Source organism: Bactrocera neohumeralis, chromosome 4 (assembly GCF_024586455.1).
Source record: "Bactrocera neohumeralis isolate Rockhampton chromosome 4, APGP_CSIRO_Bneo_wtdbg2-racon-allhic-juicebox.fasta_v2, whole genome shotgun sequence".
NCBI lineage: Eukaryota > Metazoa > Arthropoda > Insecta > Diptera > Tephritidae > Bactrocera > Bactrocera neohumeralis.
The window spans coordinates 5276952-5302250 of NC_065921.1; the positions used below are offsets into that span (position 1 = coordinate 5276952).

General features: G+C 39.4%; 1 protein-coding gene across 3 annotated transcripts in view; it reads left to right on the forward strand.

The window, feature by feature from the left end:
- LOC126757662 (uncharacterized) overlaps positions 1 to 25299 on the forward strand; it is a 33534-nt gene that overhangs the window by 5254 nt on the left and 2981 nt on the right. For all 3 annotated transcript variants that reach the window (XM_050471747.1, XM_050471746.1, XM_050471749.1), the window contains exon 2: positions 3909 to 4130. In XM_050471747.1, the coding sequence (XP_050327704.1) occupies positions 3952 to 4130 (179 nt within the window). In that variant the 5' untranslated portion in view covers positions 3909 to 3951. The remainder of the gene's footprint in view (positions 1 to 3908; positions 4131 to 25299) is intronic.

The window sequence follows — 25299 nt, forward strand, 5'->3', positions numbered from 1 at the left end:
AAAATACGTGTTTTAGATAAAACCTTAACTTAGAACTTAGACGAAAGTAAAAAAATTTGAAAACTTGATTTTTGCCAGAAATTTTTACAAAAAAATTAAAATTTAAGTGGAAATTTCGCGACATTTTTTTTGGAAATAGTTTCAATCGGAAAAATCCTTCTTCAAAGTCTTTAAGAAGAGTATCTCAAAGACCTGTATAAAATTTCATGAAAATCGATTGAATAGTGCTCGAGAAATCTTGCCAACCGACTTCAAAAGCACAGTTTCGAGAAAAACGTGTTTAAAGACGGCAAATTTAGCCTAGCCAGCCTCGAACGCACAAGTTCTCAAGGCTGTACCTTCGAAACTATTACTCGGATCAACTTGAAAATTTAGAATTTAATAAGACAATAGAAAAAACCATTTCTTTGAAATCTGTAAACCCATGTAACCACTTAAATTTGTTTCGAAGTTTATAAAAGGAAACTTCGGATGCCCTATAAATATAGAATTGCGTGACAGCTGAGTCATTTAGCCATGTCTGTCACAGTTTTTGAGGCATCGATCTTTTGCAAAAGACCTTTTCTCGCAAAAGACTTGCCGGAATCAAACTGAACGAACAAAATCATAGTATTATTTGAAAATCTTTTTATTCGACCAGATATCTTCACAGAATATTTTATGGACTATTTTCTAAGACAACAACACAATATTCGAACAAAATTGTCAGATCATAGCACTGTATCATATAGCGGCCATACAAACTGAACAATCAAAATTGAAGTCTTTCATGGAAAACCTTTTTATTTGAGATTTTTTTGTTGTGTACTTTTCCTCCTCCGCAGTTTATAACAAATTAGCCTCTCTTTGGGAACTGTTAACAGCCTTTCTACTCTCAGGCAATTGCCAGTGTGTGTACGTCATACATATGTACACATATTTCCATGCTGTTACCACATTTACTTCTTATCTCAAATTTAATTGCATAGTTTCTCACCATTTCCGAAAGATTTCATTTGCCGCTTATAATAATTTTATTTCCTCACTCCACGCTTTCTTCACCTTTTAATTAATTGTCTGTGTTTAGGTGTCATTTTGGCTTAATTAAATCTTTAAAAAGTTTACTACACAAGCTACACTTCTACACTTTCGTGTGCACGCACACATGTATACATATACAGAAATATTTATATAATAAAATAAAGTCTTCAATGGTTGTTATGTATCACTCTTCACCATGAATGCGCAATTGTAGCACAACCAGACATAAAAAAAATCAAATTATACGCCATTGACGGAGTTTCACATAACATTACCATGAAATCATCGTTTCGTATGCGTTATGTGATTTCAAAACTTTCTTTTGCTGAGTGACTATTTCTCTAAAATAAGTACTTATTTGGTTCACCCATTGAATGCCCGCTGATTTGGCTAAACAAAACGCCCACTCAGGCATCATTAATTGGAGTGCGGTCATCATTTCTTGTAACACTTTGCCAAAAGTTTGTAATTAAAAAATAAGGCCAAAAGATACGCGCTGCATTTGAAGTGGCGATTTCACCAGCACTCGGCCAAACTGGCCGGCAGTTGGCGCGCATGCGCGGTGGGCTTTCTTTGAATTTGTACAATGGCGCATTTGAATATAAACGAAGTGGTTGCAGATGATGGAGAAGAAGAAAAATCGAATTTCACAACATACTCTACCTACACAAAGCAACCGCAATTGCATAACACAATGCGAAATTGCAGAAAAATACCCCATACACCTGTGCGAGTGTGTGCGTATGAATATGAAGAGTCATGCCGCTGCGCATTAACTTTGGTATATGCATACACACGCACTTGCAGTTACTTTTAGATATACTGTGGCATTGCGGCACAGTGGGTGGAAACAACCGAAATGGGGAAATAATTAAAAGGAAAAGTAAAAACCCAAACAGCGTGGGCGCGTTGCCAATAGCAGAAGTGAAATTGAATGAATAATTGAGTTGTAAGTACTTATAAATAGTCAAATTTGTTGCAAAGATTGCCAGCGGTATATAGAAAGACCTTGAGCACACCTGTTGATATATTGGGTAGTCGAAAGAGTCTTTTCGTATTTCTAATCAAACTTCAAATTATTTTTTTAATATTTATAATAAACTTTGATGAATCAAATATGTACCATTTTAGTCGACCACTTTTTGCCATTTTTCCACTAGAGACATTATTCCATCAGTGTAAAACTTTTCTGGTTTCTCGGCGAAAAACTGCGACAAGTAATTTTCACAAGGCAATTTTACTCCATTAAGGGGTTCTGCATTCACCGAAACAAATGGTAGTTCGATGGTGCAAGTTCAGGGCTTTATGGTGGATGCATCAACACTTCCCAGCCAAGCTCTCCCAGTTTTTGCCGAGTCGTCAAAGATGTGTTTGGTCAAGCGTTGTCCTGACGGAAGTCGAAACCCTTGCTGTTGATCAGTTCTGGTCGGTTTTTTTGATTGCTTGCTTCAATCTCATCAGTTGTTAACAGTAAAATGTAGAATCAATCGTTCGATCGAGCTGGGGCAGTTCATAGTGAATGATTCCTTTCCAATCCCACCAAACACTCTGCATAACCTTTCGAGGCGTCAATCCTGGCTTTGCGATCATTTTTTAGCTTCACCACACTTGGAACATGATCTTTTTCGCACATTATTGTCGTATTTGATAAACTTTTTATCTCCTGTTTTCATTCGCTTCAGAAATGGTTAAATTTCATTTCGTTTCAGCAAAGAATTGGAGATGTTAATTCGGTCCTTTAAATTTTTCACAGATAATTCACATAGTACCCAAACATTGAGGTTATTTTTGCCAGCCAGCCAGCCAGCCAGCCTTTTTTAAATGGCTCAAAACCATTTGATGACGAATGTTAAGTTCCTTAGCGATGTCATGACTGCGGCTTAGGATAGATATACATCTTTAGTTAAACGATTTTTATAATATAATTTTCGATATAATTTAAATATTTTCAACGACATTTACTTCCAATTGCCATACTGTACCTTAGGCCTATAAGTTTTTCATAAGATTTTTTTCTGTGCCGGTTGTTGCATTGTTGTTTCATTCGACGCCGGTGTGTAATCTATTTTTCAATGCTTTGGCTTCAACTTTGGCAAATGATTATGCAACGGCTGGCCATCATCCGGGCGAACTGACACCAACTGCATACAAAGCACAGTTTACGAAAGCAGTGATATAAGCAGTTTCGTGTGCATCGAGTCAAGATGTGGCCAATTCCAGTGAAATCAAGCTGATGGTCTGCATGAAAAGTGCAACTGATTGGCAACCGATTCGACTCGGAATGGAGATTTAGCTATGCATATCAACAACTAGTTGGATAGTGCAGCGTGGCGTACATGAGGAAAATTTTTCATAATGTGTGTCTTGGAATTTATAAGAATACAATTATGCTGTGGATATTTATTTATTCTGAACAAATATGCACCATTATAAGAGAAACACTATCTTTAAATTTTATTAATTGGCCAATACCACATATATTGGTTACCTCGAATTTCGAACATCTTTATATTAGGTGCATGGGGAAGTATTGTCCGGATTCAAACCATTTTTCATACACAGAGATATTATTATAAGGACAATATTCTCACTGAATTTCACTCATATATTCCATACAATGTGGTCCACATATTCCGTATCTTGAGGGCTTGAATAGTTTTGGTTGGATTTGGGTTTTGAAAAACATCGACATATTTTTGAATAGTTAAATTTGGAAAAAAAATCGATTTTTTTATTTCTAGACTAGAATAACCCTCTAATATTTTTTTAAGCAATTTTATTATGCAATCGGTGAGATTTTCAGAATTTTGGAAACCCTACTAATAAAAATATATCTCATATCTCTCTCTTCCTATCAGCCACATTAATAAAATTTCGTTTCTTTGCAGATAATATAGTCTGAAAACGCGAAACTAAATACAAAACAGCAAAATGGCAAAATTCGTACTTATTGCAACGTGCCTTGTGTTGGCGTCGAGCGTGCGCGCCCAAGAACTGAAAGTCGATGTCGTCAGTACGCCCGAGGTGTGCGAACAGAAGTCGAAAAATGGTGATATGCTGACAATGCATTACACCGGCACGCTGACGGACGGCAAGAAATTCGATTCGAGGTAAGTGAGACCACGAGATCCCGAAGTGATAACAGCACTTAGTGAAAGTGAAGGCATGTTGCCACTAACTCACATAGAGACATGGGTTTTTGTAGTGTTTAAGTTCGTCATTAAAACCTTTAGATTACACAAGTCAAATTTTTTGGGCGTTATTTGCTACTTAGTACATACTTATGTATATATGTCTATATATACATACATATATACATATATAAGTATATATGTATATATGTATTGTATGGTATGTAGGCTCGAGTCTGTAAGAGGGCAATGATTCGCCTTTAAAACCCTACATCTATGACAGCACACACTCGCACAAACCCTTGTTGCACTGCGTGGCAAGCTCAATGCGCCCATAAATTAGGCGCCGCTATCAGCGAGATACGCAAATAAGATAAGCTTTGCTGACGCTTTTGTGTTTGTGTTATTTATAACCGCTACGCATTCGATGCTGATTTTTATAACACCAATTGTTGTTGTTGCTTCCTTGTAATTATTTGGCTTTTGGTGCTTGCCGCTGATACCACAGACAATATTCATAGATGTCTGTATGCTTGTGCATCGGTGTGTGTGATATATACCGCAAAGTGACTAATTTTTACTAGGCCAACACGCAAGTCACCCAGCGGTGAAAGCGGATACCAACACACATATGTAAGTGAGTCAAAATACGTTCACTTGCTACAAAAGTGCGAGAGGAAACACAGTGTTGCCGAAAACTATGTTGTTGTTGAAACCCAATTAATGAGACGCGCTGCCTCTTTCTACAGCAGCTCCAACTACTTCTCAGTTACATGCCCAGCACTCTTTGTGCCGTCGTGATTTATTTGGCCCTCGATGACTTTGGTGGAGCGCCGCTTTTGTAATTAAATTACGTGTCAACAAAAGCCAACAAACAAAGGGTTGCGCATTTTGGTCTGCCAAATCGTTAAAAGTGGAGAAATTCATACGAAAGTATGTGACGAAATATATGTGCATATGTGCGTGTGTGCGTGTAAAAAATCTCATAATCATAAACATATACCAATTTTTAAATTGGAGAAGAACAATGAAGTATAGTGTTTATAGCGGAATAGTAAAGTTATAGTAAAAGTTTTATAGGTTTTAAGCAACTTTCTGTGATTTAGCAAGTTTATATGTATGTAATTATCTCAAAAGTAATCATCAATCAGTACTTGTTCCCGGTTTAAAAATATAATATATATATTTAAAGGCAAACAACTCTATAAGAATAACCTTATTCTCCTTCTTCTTTACTGGCTTACGCGGTTACAGCCGAGTTTCCAACAGCGCCAGTCCTTCTTCCTTTTCGCTGTTTGACGCCAGTTGAAGATTCCAAGCGAAGTCAGGTTCTTCTTCTCCTGGTCTTTCCAACGGAGTAGAGGTCTTTCTCTTCTTCTGCTTCCCCCGGCGGATACTGCTTTGAATACTTTCATAGCTACACATGACTTAGCCTGCGGCTACTCTTAATTCACTGAACTATGTCAATGTCGTCGTACAACTCGTACAGCTCATCGCTGCATAGAATGCGATAATTGTCGTTGCCAAATCGCAAAGGACCATAAATTTTCCGCAAAACCTTTCTCTCGTAAACTCGATCAGATGTTGTCATCGTCCATGCCTCTGCACCATATAGCAGGACGGGAATAATGAGTGACTTATAGAGTTTGGTCTTTGTTCGTCGAGAGAAGACTTTACTTCTCAATTACCTACTCAGTCCGAAGTAGCAGCTGTTGGCAAGAGTTATTCTTCGTTGGATTTCGAGGCAGACGAAATTATATAAGACTTCGAAGTTATGACTGAGCCAAGCCTCGTCTGATATCGATCGGCACAAAGAAGTCCTTCCCGATCCTGACGGAGGTTTTGGTATTGCTCAACCTTATTAGTTTTGCGGGGATACCAAATTCGGTGAAACGGCATAAAGGCAGCTCTTTTCCGTGTTGCTAAAAGCAGCTTTAACGAAGAGGTAGTGTGTGTCGACCCTCTTTTCACGGATCTTTTCCAAGATTTGGCGCATGGTGAATATTTGGTCAGTTGTTGATTTTCCATGGCCTAAAGCCAAACTGATAAGCTCCAATCAGTTTGTTGACGGTGGGCTTTAATCTTTCACACAATACGCTCGATAGAACCTTATACGCGATGTTGAGGAGGCTTATCCGACACTTTCGTCCGACCATATTCTACAAAGAAGCTGAAGCATACTCCTTATCAGTTCTTCGCCGCCGTATTTGAATAACTTGGACAGTAATCCATCGGCCCCAGCCGCTTTGTTGTTCTTCAGACAAGTAATTGCTATTCGAACTTCTTCCTGGTCGGGCTATGGAACGTCTGTTTCATCGTCATCGATTGGAGAATCGAGTTCACCATTTGCTGGTGCTATGCTTTCACTGCCATTCAGCAGGCTGGAGTAGTGTTCCCTCCATAATTTTAGTATGCTCTGGGTATCGGTTACAAGATCACCTCTGGGGGTTCCACTAGAGTATGCTCCGGTCTTGAAACCTTTTAGTCGCCGTATTTTTTCGTAGCATTTTCGAGCATTACCCCTGTCGACCAACTTGTCAACCTCTTCATATTCACGCATTTCGGTCTCTATCTTTTTCTCTCTGCAAATGCGCCTCGTTTCTCTTTACAACTCTCGGTATCTATCTCATCTCGCACGTGTTATAGTCGATTGTAACGTTACGAGGTAGGCAGTCTGTTTTCTCTCCGCTGCGATACGGCACACCTGGACGTACCTGCTGTTCTTTTGCTTTTTCCCAAAACTAATGGTTTCGGTTGCAGCTGTACGTAAGGAACTTGAAATGCCGTCCCTCAGTTCCCTTATACCGAGTTGTTGACGAGTGCCCTCAGAGAGCAGGAGTGCAAGTCGAGTAGACAATCGTTCGGGTGTTTGCATTTCTACTAATGTAAAAATAGAAAAACTTGAGGAAAATGCAAATTTCTAAAATGGTTTAACCAGTCAATATCTAAAGCGGGTTGATAAAACCGAAAGGCAATAAGTAGCGGAAATTACTCATAAAAATTAAATTACGAGAGATACACAGATTTTTGATGGTTTTCTCAAGATTACACCTGTTTATCGTAAATGCATATGTGCATACCCACACAGACACGGGATGTTTAACGAAAATTTGTATGTGGCATGCCACTTGTATCACGCTAGCTTAACGATAAAGCTGAAGCATTACACACGCATATGCAAAAATGCATACACAAAGTTACATATGTGTGTACATATGTATATTGAAAATAAAGTCGTAATGATTACGAAGCACTTGCACTTAATATACATTTTATCTTGGACTCGCTCGATCGCTTCACTTGAAATTCAAATTTAGTTTAGCAAAAGTGAATGAAGCAAAAAAAAAGCAACACAAGCTCGTACATATGCACATCAGTCATCAATTGCCATAGTTGTGCCGCTGATGTCGTCGCTTTAAGTGCCCCCGGCCAACCGGTTGTCTGTGTGGTGGCATGCAACATTTTCGGCAACTTTGCCATTGACTTCATCAACGTCAGCGCCGCAGTCAAAAACCAGCTGCTTTGATAACTGGAATCGTGTCGTCACAGCGCACACATATACACATGCACACACACACGCACACTCGAACACATGCTTAGTACATTGTGCTAGGCGGGAATGAGCAAATTGTGTTACGGTAGCAAGCGGCGACTCGGCGACTGCAGATGTGTGTGGCAACTGTGGCAGATAGACGCTTGCAGCAAGCGACGTTGGAACGCAGGAGAAAGTTTTTGATTTCTGCTTAATTTACCGTGATTTCATTTTAGTTCACAAGTTTCGCTGGCGCACCAAACAACTCGACAATCAGCAAGCCAGCCAGGTAGTCAAGCTTACAAAGCACACAAAATGTAAAAATATGAAAAAAAAAATCGATAAAACGGTTGGACTCTTAGCGCTCACAAGTGTCACTTGTTGCAGCCACCTACACAAACACACACACACACACATAGAAGGGCGCTAAGCAAGAGTTATCCTCTGTGGCGACACAGTGTGCTCGTGCCACACGACACGTTGCTGCTGGCTGAGCACCACTTAGCCTGACCATTAGTCAACATTTGGACAATCAGTTTCGATGAGCCGCGGCGGACTGGGTAAACGTTTTGATGGCATCGTCAACTGTCTGCTTATTACAATTTAAACAAGAAGTGCGGAGAAAAAATTTGCAAAAATGCAAAATAACTCTCAGTTTATTTAATGCCAAAAGCGCCGTTAGCCGCGCAGTGCTGCGCTGTGTCTTAGCCTCTCGCAAAGCTTTTGTGGCAGCAGAGTCGGCGAGGCGTATGAGCAACACTTTAGCCGCCACAACGGATATGCGCCGGAAATTAGCGCGTAGTCAAGAAGTCAAGCAGCCAGAAGCTGATTGTGCAAATGCCTGTAAGTGGCGGTTGCATGCCACTCTTTTACGCCGGCTTTAACTTGTTCTATGAGTTGGCGCTGCAGCTTGGGAGACGTCTTGCAGCTTGCCTTGGCTCTGCTCTTAAATAAAGATTTACCTTTACAATTTATAAAACTAAAAAACTCTAAGAACAAGCAGATGAAGGGGACAACAACAAAGTAGCTAGACATGTATGCGTCTGCTGGCAGATCGCTGCTGGCTTATAATGTAGCAATTATCTTGTTGAAAAGACGTTTAAAAGACGCTGTTGAAGATATAAAGTAAACAAGCGCTTAGCATTGCGTGTGCGCTTTGTAGGCAAATACGACGAAAACAACAAAAATAAAATGTTTTTCTGATGTCGCCAGCAGCTTTTTAATGGCTTATAAAAAATATTTTCAACATATTCTTGTGCGCGTGCCACAGCGGCTGGCATATTGAAACACAAACAGGCATAACTTTATTTTATTCAGCTCTAAAGCGCCACTAAGCCTTTAACATTAATTTCTGCAACACAAAAATACACTGACCCAATCAAAGTCATTCGAGCGGTAAAGTCCCCACTCCTTCCTCAAACTCAAAACAATAACCTATTGATGTCAAAACCACTCAACTCTCAAGATTGGAAATCTTATGAGTAAAGACATCTTTTCATTTATTACTCCTTCATTTGTGCTTTTGCAATTGATAGTTGAAACAAAAAGAATACTCATTGCCAGCGAAACAGTCCTGCAATAAAAACAAGGAAGCACGCAATGAATGTGAACTCATTCAACCGTTGAAGCGGTGAAAAATTCAATTGCATACATACATACATATGTACGTGCTTGATTAATTATAGAAAGGATTAATCCTTCTTTGCTCATGTAAAAGGCGTGCCAAGAGACGAAAATTGCATTATGCACAGGAAATTGGCTAAAATGTGAGACTAACAAGCAACGCTCTAACTTCTAAGGTATGCGCATTGTGGGAAAGCACAGAGTTGCCAATATTCTTTGAGCAAAGCTGGACATTGATATCGATTTTTTTTCTCTTTTTGATAATAAAAGTCAGAAAATCGAAATTCATTATTATTCTTTATAAAAAGTACGTGTCACGTTGTTTGTCCGCGTTGGACTCCTAAACTACCGATTTTAGTAAAATTTAGCACACTGTGTCCAGTTCGAAGCAACTTAGAAGATAAGATAGTAAAACAATTCATAAATAAAGAATACGGTGAAAGCTCTATTAAATGTCCATATCATAAGAACCCTCAAAAAACGATAAAGGGCTTTGAACATGTCACAAATTTGTTGAGGCATCTAATGTCAGTTTCGACTATGCTTCTGGTTCACCGAAAGTATGACTGCCTAGTTACCACCTCAATCTTGCAAGAGATGAGCAATGGCAGAGAAAAGACAGCTTCCATCTCACCTTTCTTCATACAAATTTGACAATTTGTTTCCGACAAGTTCTTTAGCCACACCGAACGAAAGACTTTTGGACACTGTCCAGTAAAAACTCCTGCGGCAAGATGAACTTTTCTGAGGATAAGTAGATTGGTAGATATTGGTCGTCGACCAACGCCTGCCAAGTGCTCGCGAGGTCCAAAGGTCCAGTGCTAGGACATAAGATGACAACGGAGGCACAACTCGTTTCCACTCCAATGTAAGCGGAGCAAGGATGTAACCTCTTGCCAATTCATATACTTCCAGCGATTCCGTTAAAACCACGCAACCAATCGATACGTCTGATAATAAAGATGCTATTTCTTGTGACGATTGCCGCTTCCTTACTAACCTTGTTATCCTTCGTTATCTTTCAACGGTATGTGAGTGAAAAAAAGCCACCAGGAGGAGCCTTATGTTAATGGAGGTTTATCAAATCACTCTTAAGGCAAAATCATTTTTAAAGCGAAATTTTCGATTTCCGCTCCAAGTCTTTTGGATTCCATAATTTCAATCAACATCTGATCTCAAAAACCGGCTGAATATTTTTCCTACCTTAATTTTATTCAGTTATTAGTAATCAAGATTACCCGGCAACTCTACTAGAATGCCAAAAAAAGTCTTTACAAACGGTAATATGTTCGTATTCAATTTTATGTAATAGTAAAATAAAAAACTAATAATAATATAATTCAGTCCGTTTAACCCATTCAATTGGGCAGACAATTAAATTGAAAAATTAATTCGGAACACTCAAATGCAAACAAAAATCCACACACCGAAATATATGTACACATATATTCATATGAGCAGCCTGTGCAGGGTATTCCTTCACTTGCGCGGCGAAGAAAGACAAGGTGTAGCATCCTCATAACTGGTTCGGAGTCATTTGTTTGCAATTTCATCAACGTTTGCATAATTAAAATGACAACAAGCGGTGGTTGGGCGGGGATGGCAGAGCATTTTAATACATACCTATGCTTGTATGTGTGTCCACAAGTCGAGTTTGATAATTTAGTGGCTGGGCAAGTTGAAGTGGAAGCGGACCAAACCAGACTATAACAATTTCATAAATAATTAAGTGAATGCAGTGGAACAGCGAAAAAAGTCGGGTCACGTTCTCACGGCTTTTATCTTCCCACCCCCTCGTAAATGAGCGGAAAAGCGGATAGATTTAAAGGCTGCAGAGACAGGTGCAAGGACAATAGGACACAGTTGTCAACAGCCAACGCTCGCCATTGAAAGTTGTCGATGTTGTTTTTGTAAATGTAGCACGTGCGCTGGTGACAATGCGGTAGAGTAAAGCGTGTGCCTTTCTTAGTTGGAAAAAGGAATTGGTTACGTGGCCAACTATGCATATTAAAGACAGCACGTGAACTACTCAACAACAATGCAAAATGATTTATACCAAGGTTGGAGCATACTGTTGTTGTTATTTACGCTTATCTAAGTTCCACTTGTTGTCCCCTTCATTCACATATCTTACACAAAAATTTTCATCACTTTGCTTGGCTGGCAGCTCAACTTGGCGAGTTAATGAATTGTTTTTGCTTTTAAATACAAAACTATATGGTTGCGTTTGGAAGGTTATTGAAATTAGTCAGTGACCTGCAAACCTATCTTATGACTGTCAAAGAGACGCTAAGTAATTTATGGGCCTCGGTTGTTTAAAAAAATCGCAGCCCCTCAACATTTTCATCAATTATGTGTAAAAGCAAGTAGGTCAACAGCTCCGCGCAACAGACATTTTCATATAACATACATATGTCTTCTCATCTCTCATATTTCATTACATGAACTGATAACATTCCATCTCCCACCCAATGCCAACCCCTTCTGCGCCTTTGTATCGCATTGCAATGATATGTTCTGCCTCCAAACTAATCAACTGGCGCCCAGCGTCGCTGTAAAATATCACGTTGTGGTTGGGGTATTTCTAAAAAATATTAATTTGTTACTCTTGTTACTTCACGCCACCGCTAAAAAATTTGCAGACAATAACTCGCTTCTTTTGACGTTCATGTGGACGGTCTTTTTGTGTTGCCAAAGTTTCTTGAGTTGAATTCAGGCACAGTGTGCAATTCTGGTTACTTCTTCTTCTTTATATATAAACATCACTTACGCGGTTATAGCCGAGTTTACAATAGCGCCTCAATCGTTCTTCCTTTCCGCTTTTTGACGCCAATTGAAGATCCAAAGTGCAGCTGTCTTTTAAATTCGCTGAACTATGTCAATGTCGTCGTATATGTTATACAGCTCATCGTTCCAGCGAATGGGATATTCGCCGTTGCCAATGCGCAAAGGACCATAAGTCTTCCGCAGAACCTTTATCTCGAAAACTCGTAACGTCGACTCTTCAGATGTTGTCATAGTTCATGCCTCTGCACCATGTAGCAGGATGAGAATAATGAGTGACTTATAGAGTTTGGTCTTTGTTCGTCGAGAAAGGACTTTACTTTTTAACTGCCTACTCAGTCCGAAGTAGCACCATTAAGCAAATGTTATTCTGCGTTGGATTTCGAGGCTGACATTGTCGTTTTTGTTCATACTGGTTCCAAAATAGACGAAATTATCCACTACAACTTCGAAGTTATGAATGTCAGTTGTACACTCTTATAGAAGATTCTATATTCATATCTGCAGCTCGAAATATTTTCTCAAGGAATAGATTGAAGAAGTTGCACGATATCCTCGTTTGGTATCAACGGCTCAGAGAGGTCCTTCCCGATCCTGACGGAGGTTTTGGTATTGTTCAACGTCAGTTTACATAGCCGTATTAGTTTTGCGGGGATACCAAATTCAGACATAGCGGCATAAAGGCAGCTCCTTTTCGTGCTATCAAAAGCAGCTTTGAAATCGACGAAGAGGTGGTGTATCTTGATCCTCTTTTCTCAGGTATTTTCACAGATTTGGACATGCTTTCGTCCGACCATATTCTACACAGAAGCTGATGCATGCTCATTATCAGTTCTTCGCCGCCGTTGTTAGATCGGAAATATACATCACAACTCTCATACTTTAAATGAAAAATACTAAAATAAATTTCTAGTTCGAGTGTTATGTCGAGAAAGTTCGAAATTTAACTCGGCTATTTATTAACGTCCTCTACTCCAAAGCAGAAAATGATGACGATTATGTAGTAAAGACCATCTTATTCTTATTTCTCAATATTAAATTTCGTTACCAAAAATATAAACTCAGTAGGTTTAGAACTTATTACTGTACTCTTCAAAAAAATATCTCACTGTAGCAACCCCACCTGTCAGTTCGTCGTTCGTCTCATTTTTCAGGTGTATGTTTTCCTGTTATGAGTAGGGAAAATACCATTTCTTCTTCTTCACGCCTTGCCAAGTACTTGTAGCTGCTGAAAATTTCTTCAGAGCACCGATAATAATACAAAAACAACAAAAAACACATGTGTGTATGCAAAACCTGTATCTCTCCTTGAAGCAACGACACACATCTCTGAAGCTAAAAGGACGCTATGACTTATGGAAAGTGGCGTGGAGGAATGCGCTGGTGAAAACATAAATTGAAGATGTTTCATAAGTTTTTAATGGCCTGGCGAGGCATGTGACATGTTGTTGAATGAACGGACGATGCAACGGTGCCGTAACTCACCAACTAGTGAGCGCGGAAGCCTGTGTGCATGAATGGAATGGCAAACACTTGGCCGAGGGCAATGCAATTTACAAGGTGCATACGCGGATTATGAAATAAAAACGTAAATAAACTGCATTAAAATAAAAAAAACAGGTGAGTGGTGGGAAGATGACTGCAGATATACGACGACAATAAAAGATGTGTGCGTGTGTGTGTCCCTGTGTATTTGCTAGCATTCCAAGCCAAGTGAAAGTTTTGGCTCTGCAAACGCGCCGCCGTTAATTGAGCGTCAAAAAATAACAGAAAAAACACGATTAAATAACACAAAATAAGAAAAATTAAGAGTAAATTCGCAGCCGCGGCCATACGCTTGGCAAGCTTCGCGCCACTCGCCAGCTGTTGCGCATTCGGCGCGTCGGCCATTTGTGTTTACGCCGCCCATTATGGCTTAAGTCAGCTTAGGGATTGCGTACGCAATGACGACGGACGACAAATAAATGCGCAAATAAACAAAAACCGAAGGCAGTTGGCCAGAAAAACTTGTCTGCTATGCGAAAGCGCTGGCCAATGCAACTCCTTTGGCCGAATGCATGCCCAGCAACAACAGCAAGCAAGCCGGAGGTAAGCGCCAACAATTAACGCAACAAATCAGGAAGTCAACTGCAGCAGCGTTAAAACACGTTACGCACACAACAAACATATTTACTTGAATGCACTTTTTCTTACACACGCGTGGCAAGGTTTTGCTTTTAGCTTCGGTATTTGTTGTTGTACACCGACATATGTACACAGTTGCTGGCATTCACACTCGTACCTGCTTTGCTGCGGCTAATTGCCTTGCCGCTGCGCTCTAATGCATGTTGCATGCCTGCAGCACGCGGTTGAATGACTGCCTGCCACTGCCAAGTTGCAACAATATTTACTATAATTGTCACGGTCACTCACCAAGGCGACGACAATAAGCTGCTTTATCTGGTAATAGGCAGCGGCAGTTGCAAACTTGTCGCATACTCATGGCTATATAATCATATGTTTATTTGTATGTATATACATATGTATGTATGTGTGTATGTGGGCACTCATATGGAGCTATCATTAAATTACACTGTTTATGGTTTTTTGCTCTATCCAAGGTAAGCGCGGAGTTGTTCAAGCTCATTGTTACAATGCTTACAGTATCTATTGCATTCTCCCCTTGTCTCGGACTTCGATTCCTAAGCTGCAGCTTTCTCGGCGCTGCAATGATTGGCGCTTGATAATAGGCACAGTCAAGGCAGCTGCGCCAATTGACACACTTTTCTTTGAAGTATGAATTATTACTTACCGTTAACCGCGACTGTTAACGATTGATTACCTTATCGATTGCCTTGTTGATTACGTTTAGCAGCTGCGATCGGAAGTAATTATTATTTATGCTAATACATATAATTCGACTATAACCGCGTAAGCGGTGTCTACGCCAGTAAAGAAGAAGAAGAGGAATACATATTACTATTACTAAGAATAAAGCATTCTTCTTCCTCTACCTTCTCAATGCGATAACCTCGCATAATGCCATTATAACCTCCCTCAATAACATTCACATTCAAACCGAGGCTTAGTACGAATAAGCCATATTTTCTTAAGCAAAGCTTATGCTACAGTTTTGCCTTAAATCTAATCCTTTGATATCAAACGTGCAAATTATTAGTAATATTCGGCTACACCATGTTATAAGTGACTTAGATTACTCCAAATTTAAGTGAGGTATTATTTTCTGGCAATGTCTTACGAACACGTGATTTGCATTGCAGATTGTGCCAGCACTTTCTTGAAATATTGTAAGTAGAATTGCCATAACATACGAGTGTATATGTGTTAGAATTGCTTGAATAATTAATGCTGCTCCATAACACCGCCGACTAGCCAACGTAGATTCAAAAATATCATTGCACAGTGTGTCGAAAATACTCGTATCACAGACAAAATATGCTAGTTAGCTAGAAAGCTAAATATCCTTAACAATAAATTTTACCTGTTCGAGATGTTGTTGTTGAAACGGCAGAATTCTGCCAAGTTGAAGTTGAAGTTGGCCGGATAAAAATCCGGGTCCGTTCCGGTTACGTAGACCCGACTGTCGTGGAAACGGATGATCTTTAATGCTTGTTTCCGTCTGTGGGACGGTCTGTATAAACGTGAACTACCCCTCAGTTTTCAAGATATCGATTTGAAATTTTGTAGACATCTTTTTCTATTCAAGAAGCTGCTCATTTGTCGGAACAGCCAATATCGGACGTATGAACTGATCCAATTCGAGGTTAACTACTTTTTTTTTAAGAAAAAACACAGAAACTTCAAATTTAATGGGGAATATTTATTATCATTCAAAGGAACAATCTTTGGCATTTACTTTTTGTAGATTATCTCTTTCAAATGTTGGCCGCGGCTACGTCTCGGATGATCTATCTGTTGAGACCAATTTTTGATGACTCTAATGCTAACTAATGATGGGCACGCGTTATGTTTTGCTCCTAGGCCTGAATCGAAGCGGGATTGTCCGCATAGACTTTAGACTTTACATATCCCAACAGGAAAAAGTCCAACGGTGAAATATCACATGATCTTGGTAGCCAATCGACCGACACAAAACGTGAGAATATCTGCTCTCCGAAGTATTCTCTCTATAAATCTATTGATTAATCCGATAAGTGGAAAGTGAAAACGTTTTGTTGAAACCAAATATCGCTGAAATCACGAGCTTCACTTTCGGCCCAAATCGTGAAATTTTCTGTCGAACGAAGTGTACTCTCAATAAATCTATTGACTGATGCGTTGTGTTGGAAGTGACGCCGTCTTGTTAAAACCAAGTGTCGCCAAGGTCACGAGTTTCAATATCCGGCATCAGTTTTGAAGTAATATATATACGTCCATAAGAACATGTGTATTTTAATATTTGACAGATGTCGTTTGCAGTCTGTCGCGCTCATTGTGTTCAGCGCATCAATCTTCGCACAAATTGTTCAGATCGGACCACTATAGCATATAGCTGCCCTATAAATTGACCAATCAAAATCAAGTTAAAAATGTTTTTAAGCCCTGTTTTGCTATAAAAAAGGCCGAAGTTAACATTTTTCTTGTTTTGTTCTAAACTTTCACCATAGAGTTCGCAATTCTTACCCACTGTGAATAGCTTAGGCGGATTGGATTTACGCGGATACATTTTTATTACGATAAAATTTTTTCATTTTTTTCTCTTCAAATTTACAGCAACTTTATTTAAAATTATACGTATATATATGTAGTAATATATGTGTGTGCGCCAATGGCTGTACGTGCTGCAGAGCCGCCAGCCATAAATTTCAAGTTTACGCGCTTCTTTCAATTTTTCCACTGGGAGCAGCAGAGCAAAGCGCTTGAGCTTTAACGAATTTACACTTGGCCGAAGTTTTTTTCGAGTAATTGCAGTTTCGAATTCAAGTAAACTGTCTACCATGTATGTATGTGTACAGATGAGTCGGTGAATTCGAAAGTCCAATGTGGTGACCAAGCGATTACGATACCCAGGAGGTGTAAAAAGAAGAACTGGCAAAGCTTGCCACATGAATATGTTTTTAGATCTTACATAATCAATTCAATCAGTGAAAATAGAGGCGAAGAGTAGAAGAAGCAGCAACTTTTTGCCACTTTTAACACGCAAATCGTTTTGAAGAAAGTCGAGTCGGTCTCACAGCAGCTGCTTGATGGCCGCTCATATTTGTATCTTTAACTGCAGTCAGTTATATGGCAGCTGGCAGCTGAGTTTTCTGCAATACAGTTGTATTTGAGAATAGCACGCTCCCTCCTCAAGCGCCACAGGGGGGAGCGCTCGACTCCCAATGAGCTTATTTTTCCTTTTTTGGGTGCGGAGTTTGTTGATTTTCGATTTACAACACATAAAAATCCCAACGTTGTGTGCTTTATTATTTAGTAATCGATGCCGTTATGGGATTTGCTGGCGCGCATCCTGTAGCCGAAGGCAATGTACGAACAAACACACATGCCAACGCACGACCAGTCGAATGAATCACTTCGTACGCATCCGCAAAAAAGGATTGAATTGGATTGCTTTTGAAATGAAATAATTTTTTAGCGCTTCAGCTGCCGCCGACTACAGCTGGTATCATGCGATGTGCATGTGTGATTCGTGCCAGCATTTGGCGCTCTCATACCTGCCACCGCTCGACGCAATGACAGTGGCAATGAGCCATTCTGTCGCATATTTAATGAGCGTCGGGTTGAGTTTGTTTACATTTACATTTATTGTTGGCACACATGACTTCAGAGCTCCATTTCCAGCGCCATTAAAGAGTGTACAAAGTCCTGCTCGTATGTTTTTGTTGCTGCTATGAATAAAAAATTTCACATTCCACCGCAATTCATTTGAATCCTACAACACTCCGGGTGTGTGCGCTGTTTACTGTCTCTGTCTTTTGTTGTTGCATTACATTTTACAGAATCGAAATCGAAGCTTATCAAATATTTAGGTGCGAAGTCAACAAAATAAATAAAAAGCAATACTTTAGGGTGAGGGGGCAGTGTGGTGCAAAGCTGCAAGCGAAGTAAAGCGTTGGAATTTTGCAAAAAAAAACTGAGTATTTGTGCGGTAAAGATGTAATGTCGGGTTAACCTCCATTGACTTTATGATAATGCGCGGCAGGAAGCAAGCACACTCATTTCACTACTCTTTGTACATATAAAGGGCTTTGTTTTTAAATCCATATATACATACATACATGCATATAGTATGTGCCTCAGCACGTGCGCGAAGCTCTATCACAAGCGAAACATTGCAAAATATCCACATAATCATATAGTAGTATGCGTATGCCCAACTAAACGACCGAGAATTTTTTAGTAGTTAAAGAGTTTCTGAACAACTGGAAGTCTTTCAAATTGATTAGTGCACGTTTTGATTAACTGCTCATTAAGTTAGCAGAACAAGTGAGGTTTTCGCAAATGGATCTCTTCAAATTTGTCTAAAATTAAGAAGACGCTCTGAATTGCTCATGAAAAGATCCTGTTATGATTTCTACAAACATTTATTATTGAAAGGTTTACTTGTCAGATTTTACATTCACGGTACGGTTTACTGCATTTGTTGGTAAAAATAATTTATTTGTTTGAGAGCTAGATTCCAAAAATTTTGCTCTCCTATTCGAATTGAAGAATAGGAGAATATAACAAATTTTAGAAAAATCAGGCAATTACTTCATGGAGCTCAGTTTGAGTTTATGAAATAAAGCAAGACTGCTCAGCCAGAAACTCAGTCTATATCCTTGACTCAATATTAAAAACCCGCCCAACTAATCAAATTTGACCCGCACAGGTTCACATTGTCAGTCCAAGTCAAATTTATTTACATGCTCATTAATTCATAACCGTTCTTTAGTATCAATACAGGCTTAGATTAAAGAACTGATTGTCATCCCAAGAACGATGTTGCTCAAGTTTTTATTTACATTGTTCTCAAGTAATTCTCTAAGTTGCCGGACCACTGCTGTACATTTCAAGCTGAGGACTTAGCTACTGCGGAATCCGCGAAGCTGGCCTCCAATGCAGCTAAATAAAATATGAAGTCAACATCAACGTAGACAGCCAAGCAGCAATCTCTAATCGCATATCAGTCAGAAGTGTCTTGGAAAGTAGGGCAACAGTGGAAAGTGTTTCCAAAAGCAAGCAGATTCACTTCTACTTGGTGGCAGGTCAGAAAGACATCGATGGCAATAAAATAGTGGACGACATTGCCAAGAATGGTGTATGACTAATACCCGGAAACGTGGTTAACTATGGGATACTTATGCCTTGTCCATACGATGGAGAGAAGCATGTTAAAGAAAATAAAAACACGATGGAATGAGCTTCTTGGGTGCAAAACTGCAAAAGAGTTGTGCAAATGGTAGTTCGAAAGTACACAAAATTCCTATTGGCACTCGATAGAAGAAACTGTGGGGATATGATCGGAATACTAACTGGTCATTGTCTGGTGGGACACATGCCCGCAGAATTGGGAAGACTGCATGAAATCTCTAGAGGAAGACACCAGGAACAAAATGGAGCATCTCTTATGCACTTGTCCGCATCGGTAAAACTACGCTGTAAGCATCTGGGGTTCCCATGGTATGATACACGGGAAGAGGTATCGATAGTGAGGCCACAGAGTCTATTGAAATTCGCGTCAATCACAGGCATCCTAAACGATGACTACTCCTCATGTACCTAGTAACTGAACTCTATCTGATATCGCAAAGGACCGAAACTGGTCTATGTGTGGTTCATTGGCTTGCCAGACTAGCCTAACCTAACCTAATTGTGTAAATTAAATCTTTTAGACATTCTTGGAGCAAAAGGTGTGATATTTCAAAAACATGTCGGTAGGACTGTCCTCAATTACTATGCCAAATATGAGCGCGATCTGTCAACCAGTTTGTTTACAGCAACTGCTTAAGACGGTACACCTCAGTAGTGGCGTTACGATATTTAAAATGGATACAAATTTTGAGCAAAGAATTTGTTTCAAATTTTGTATTTCTAACCAAATATCGTTGCGAATGTTGGAAAAGGTTTACGGAGATTCAGTTTTATCAAAAACACAAGCCTACGAGTGATACAAAGCCTTGAAAGACGATCAAGAGATCATTGAAGACATGCCTCATTCTGGACGACTTTCTACCTCTTCAACTGATAGAAATATTAGAAAAGTGAAGGATATGGTGCACGAAAATCGTCAGACAAGTGTTAGAGAAATGGCAGGAGATCTTTAATTTCTACGTACGAATGATCTTGGTGGATATTTTAGGTAGGAAACGCGTTCTTGCTCGACTCGGCCTGATAAAGCTGATTTTTTTTTAAGAGTACCGTAAACACGGCTCTTTGGACATTCGTGCGAATTCCGATCCCCCATTCATGGAGAGTACTATAACTGCCGAAGAGTCAACCGTCATCGGATTGAAGGGAAAAAACGAACCAACACCAAAAAAATCACGCCAAAGCCGCTCAAAAATCAGGGTGACGCTCACTTTTTTCCTCCCCGATATTCGTGGTTTGGTGCTTCATGAATTTGTTCCGGAGGAACAGGCGGTCAATAAGGAGATAAAACAAAATTCGCTGAAAGAGCTGAAGGCCATCCCAAAAAGTGCTTATGAAAAGTGTTTCGAGGACTGGAAAACATTTGCCTGTCGATTTTCATAAGTGTGTTACATCTCGTGGGCATTACTTTGAAGGCGACAAAATAAATATTGATGAATAATTAAATACAATTAAATACAATTTCTTGGTACCTTTTAGATTATTAATGGACCTGATATTAAATTTTGAAAGTAATTAAAGGAAAACTCTGGAAACATTTACCTATTCATTTTTTTTTTTGCATTTTTCTCTCTCTCTTCAAATATTCTTTTGGCTCATATCAGCAAATGCATAACGCACGATTTTTGCATAAACATAAATATTGTTACAATGTGTATTTGCAACAACAAATGTGCCTTTCACCTATCGTTTGATCAACTAAATCGCTGCGTTTAACACCAATTTGTTTGCATTTCTAAATTTTATTTATAACCTTATTACGGTTATCCACAAAGCGTGGGCATTAGCGTATCAACACGCACATAGCAATTGGCATCACATGCACCCATGTGTATTCACATACATACATATGTATATACCAGATATATACCAGATATGTTTATGCTTGCAACACGTCGCGAAAATAACAATTATCTAGCCTAAATCATAAATCTATGGGGATCAGCGCGGCTTTAAAATGACACCTAAGCCTTGTTGATGATGTCGGCAAGGTTGCAGCATATGTACAGCGGTATATGTGTATCTATGCATGTCCGTATGTGTTTTAAAGCATATTTGAAATTTGAAAATATAAAATCTACGTTTATACGATTCGCTTTTTTTAAGCACATGTACATCTTAACGTATGAATGAAGGTTTAGAATAACGGTAAACATGTAAACGGTAAAGGTGCACATGTAATACACTTGCATATTTAAGCAACTCAAATTGTACGCCGTCACTTAAAACGCGCGAATGATTTGCTCTTGCTTCCGCTGTAAAAAAGAAACGACTACGCATATATACACACACACACATACGAACAAACACATCACACTGGAAATTCACGTCGTGGCGTGTAATAAAAATTCGCACGGTGATACATGCAACCCTGCCAAAGCGTGCACAATCCGCTTGTTTTTAGAGTGGAATGTCAAACAAATGTACAACACAACTGTAAATTTGTGTTTTGGCATGTTTTTCTTGTTTGCCACCAAGAGATTTGCCTGTAAAAAAAAAATTGTGAGTGCTTAAGACCCCCCTTCGCATGGCTGTGTAGGGCGCGTCTTGTGAAGGCGAGGGTTATGGCACTTTTACGCCACAATTTCGCGGCATTTTGGCGGATAATGTGCGCTTGACACTAAAGCTGCATCACCGTGGGAAGCATACACTTAGGCGCGCTAACCCACACGCACAACCACAAGCATACACACGCAGCTACAAGAACAGCAGTCAAGTTGTATGCAAAATTCAAATACAATATTTTTGAATTGTTACAAAGCCCAAGAGAGCAAAATAAAATATTTAAGCGCTCTCCAGCAGCAGCAGCGGCTAAAGTAGCAAATAAAAGTTGTAGCTGAAACTAGCGGCAAGTGAGCGAAGAACGGCAGAGAGTGTGTGGCAAGTAGCTGGCTTCTTCACAGTGCCGTCGCAGTGGTGAGTAAGCTCTGCGGTGATAGTCACGCTGCCGGCGGACAACTCGTGATAATCATATTCGACTTAACGGTCCCGAGTGACGCGCTGAAGATGATGCGACATAACCATAGATATACATACATACATATGTACATAAATTTACAGTATTGTTGGGTGTCATCTTCTAAGTATAATCAAAAATGCTTTTGTTGTAAGAATATTTACTTGAAGTTAAGCATTAAATATAAAAATTGTGTTTGAATGAAATTATGATTGAGGTTAGAGTTCAACTTGAGATGAATTAAGTCAAAATTATTTCATTTCCTTTTTATGAACCAATTTTTTTAATCATAAAGGACTCTCATGAGATGTTAATACTAAACATATTTTAAGGAGATACCTCTGTAATGGCTCATTTGAAATAAGTGTACATTTCAAGAAATTTTTTCTCAAAAATAATGTGAATTTGTAAAAAATTTTTCCGTATGTCCCATCACTGTCCCGGAGCATATAACACAGCAATATTCTAGTTGAAAAAAATCTGCTCGAATCTGCTTTTCCTTTTCCTTTAAATAATTTCCGTTATCATTATTCGACCATCGTTGTATCGTTTTTAAAAACTGCGCCTCCATTATGGCTGTTAAGAATATTTTTTATTGCAGTTTTATTTACTTACACCAACGGTGTCGTTCGTGCGCATTCCCGCCGGTGTAGTTTTCATTTTTCACCAAAGTTCGCCTAACTTTTGTTGCTTGTCAAAGTTGAGACAAAAACAGCGGCTCCCAATATTTCCCGCCTTGCTAATGTCAACTTACAACGAATAATAAAGTGTTGTTCGGAAGTTGTGTTTTTCCCTTCGAACTTTTTATGCTTTTACATATTGTTTTAAATTGTAAATTTTTTAAGAATCTAAGGACAAGTGTGGAGCATGTTATTTCTTAATTGGTCGCATACTCTATTGGCATTGGAAAATGTTTGTTCCAGCACATTGTAGCTAAGAGTTGCTTCCTATTTTAAGCTGTGCCAACAATTCTCATATTCATTTCATTTATGTTGTTGCTATTATTCAGCGTTCTTACAGCAAAGTACCCAATTTTTCAAATACTGGTTTCAGGTTTTTGAAATCAAAACTTCTTCTCGCCTAAAAACTTTGTCTGGTTTATCTTAGCGCCTTAACGTGAGTAGGGGAACCCCACAAGGTGGAGTTCTCACTCTTCTTCTATGATCTTAAAGATTGTGTCTGGCGGATGATTGCCTATGCAGACGATGTAGCACTTATGGTCAAAGGAAAGTTTCTAAGTACCGTGTACTGGTGCAAATTGGGCGATCGAAAGTAGTCTCGCCAAAAACCGAGATGGTTTTACTTACTAGAAGATAAGATCCCAGTGGCACCGCTGCCGCAAATGAAACACATCCGTCTGCTACTGGCAGATACAGTGAAATATCTAGGGCTCATACTGGATAGAAAGCTTCCTTGGAAGCCGAATAACGAGGTTGCAGCCATTAAGGTAGCAGTAGCTCCGCTGCTCCGGAGTGCAGCCTCCTTCAAAGAAATAACCAATCACTCAGATAGCAGAACGGCGATACTAGCCTTGAACTCATTTACAGTGCGTTCAGGGTTGGTCGAGGAGTGCCTAATCCCGCTATCAATAGTATCGAGTGTCTTTGTGATAAGACTGGTATGGGTGCCGGGCTATAGCAGAATCGCAGAAAATTGCAAAGCTGATGAACTACCAAGGAAAGGCACCCTAGAACCGCTATCGGTAGAATGGAAGCGAGTGGGTACTCCCGTATCCTCTTGTGTTCTACTACTTGATAGCTGGGCTTCGCGGAAGCTAGGCCAGCGCTAAGCCACCACCGGTACATGGGCTGCCGCAAAAGCCTTTTGGCTCAAGTTCGATCGCAGGAGATGTGATCTCTTTGCCCTCAGTAAGTCTAGCCCCTCATTTAGCTTCACAAATATCAGTCCACGAGTTGTCAATACATAGATTGAATCAATAATTATTTGCATTGTCATAATATTTTTCTTGTTCTTTACCCCTTCTTAATTCGCTCTTATCAAACAATTCACATAAACATTATAGAACAAAATTTTCATTAAATTTTTTGATATAAGTAGCTCATAAAGTTTATTGTTTAATTAATTTTCTCCTCCAAAACCTCAAGTAACGAATTTTCGTTTGATCAGTTCAGCAGCTCTCACTCTGAAAAAGGAAAATTATGTCAACATTTGGTTTTCCGCAAACTCATCAACATCCACATCATGTCTACATCGTTGTGTGGGTAACACCATAACGGTTGTTTTTCATAAATTCTTAAGAAGCTATAACTGCAAGGGAGGCACCAACCATTCCCCAGCGCCCCCAACACTGTCACAGTCATGACGCTTGGCTGCGGCTGACTGTCGTGTTTGAAGGATGGTTGCGAGTTGTTCCCTGTCGCGCTTTTCTCTTCAATTTTTTATTAGCGCCATGTCTTATGTATACACAATTTGAGTGTGTGTGTGTGTAAGCGAGCGTGTTCGTTCTAGTTTTTTTTTTTTTTTGCAATGTTGTTATTGTGTTTATATCGCCATTTGATGGAGTGTATCGCACTCAATTATTATCAAATATGCACCTCTGCTTATGATAACGTCTTGGCTCGTCTTGGCTGCCGAAGGTGTCGCTAACTCGGCAGCAAATGGTACATTTATTTTCTTGGGTTGTCTGGTGTGAGCGGCAGAGCATGTGCTACTACCACCCATCGCATCTATTTCGAGCTTTTTCGTACAACTCTATCACCCTTTCCGGTTGCACACTCCAAGGCAGAGATGCAGATCCACTCGCTGCCATTAATTTTTTCTCACATCGTAAATTTCAGAATAAGGCTGATGATGAATTATTTCATTGGTTGTGGCACAGGTATTAAACGCTAGTAAAAATAACGGTATTTAAATTTTCTTTTGAAATTATTCCTGAAAGTGAACAAATGTTTTCTTCTTTAAAAAGGTGATCTCTTTAAGCAGAGGCTAGAATCTGTAACAAG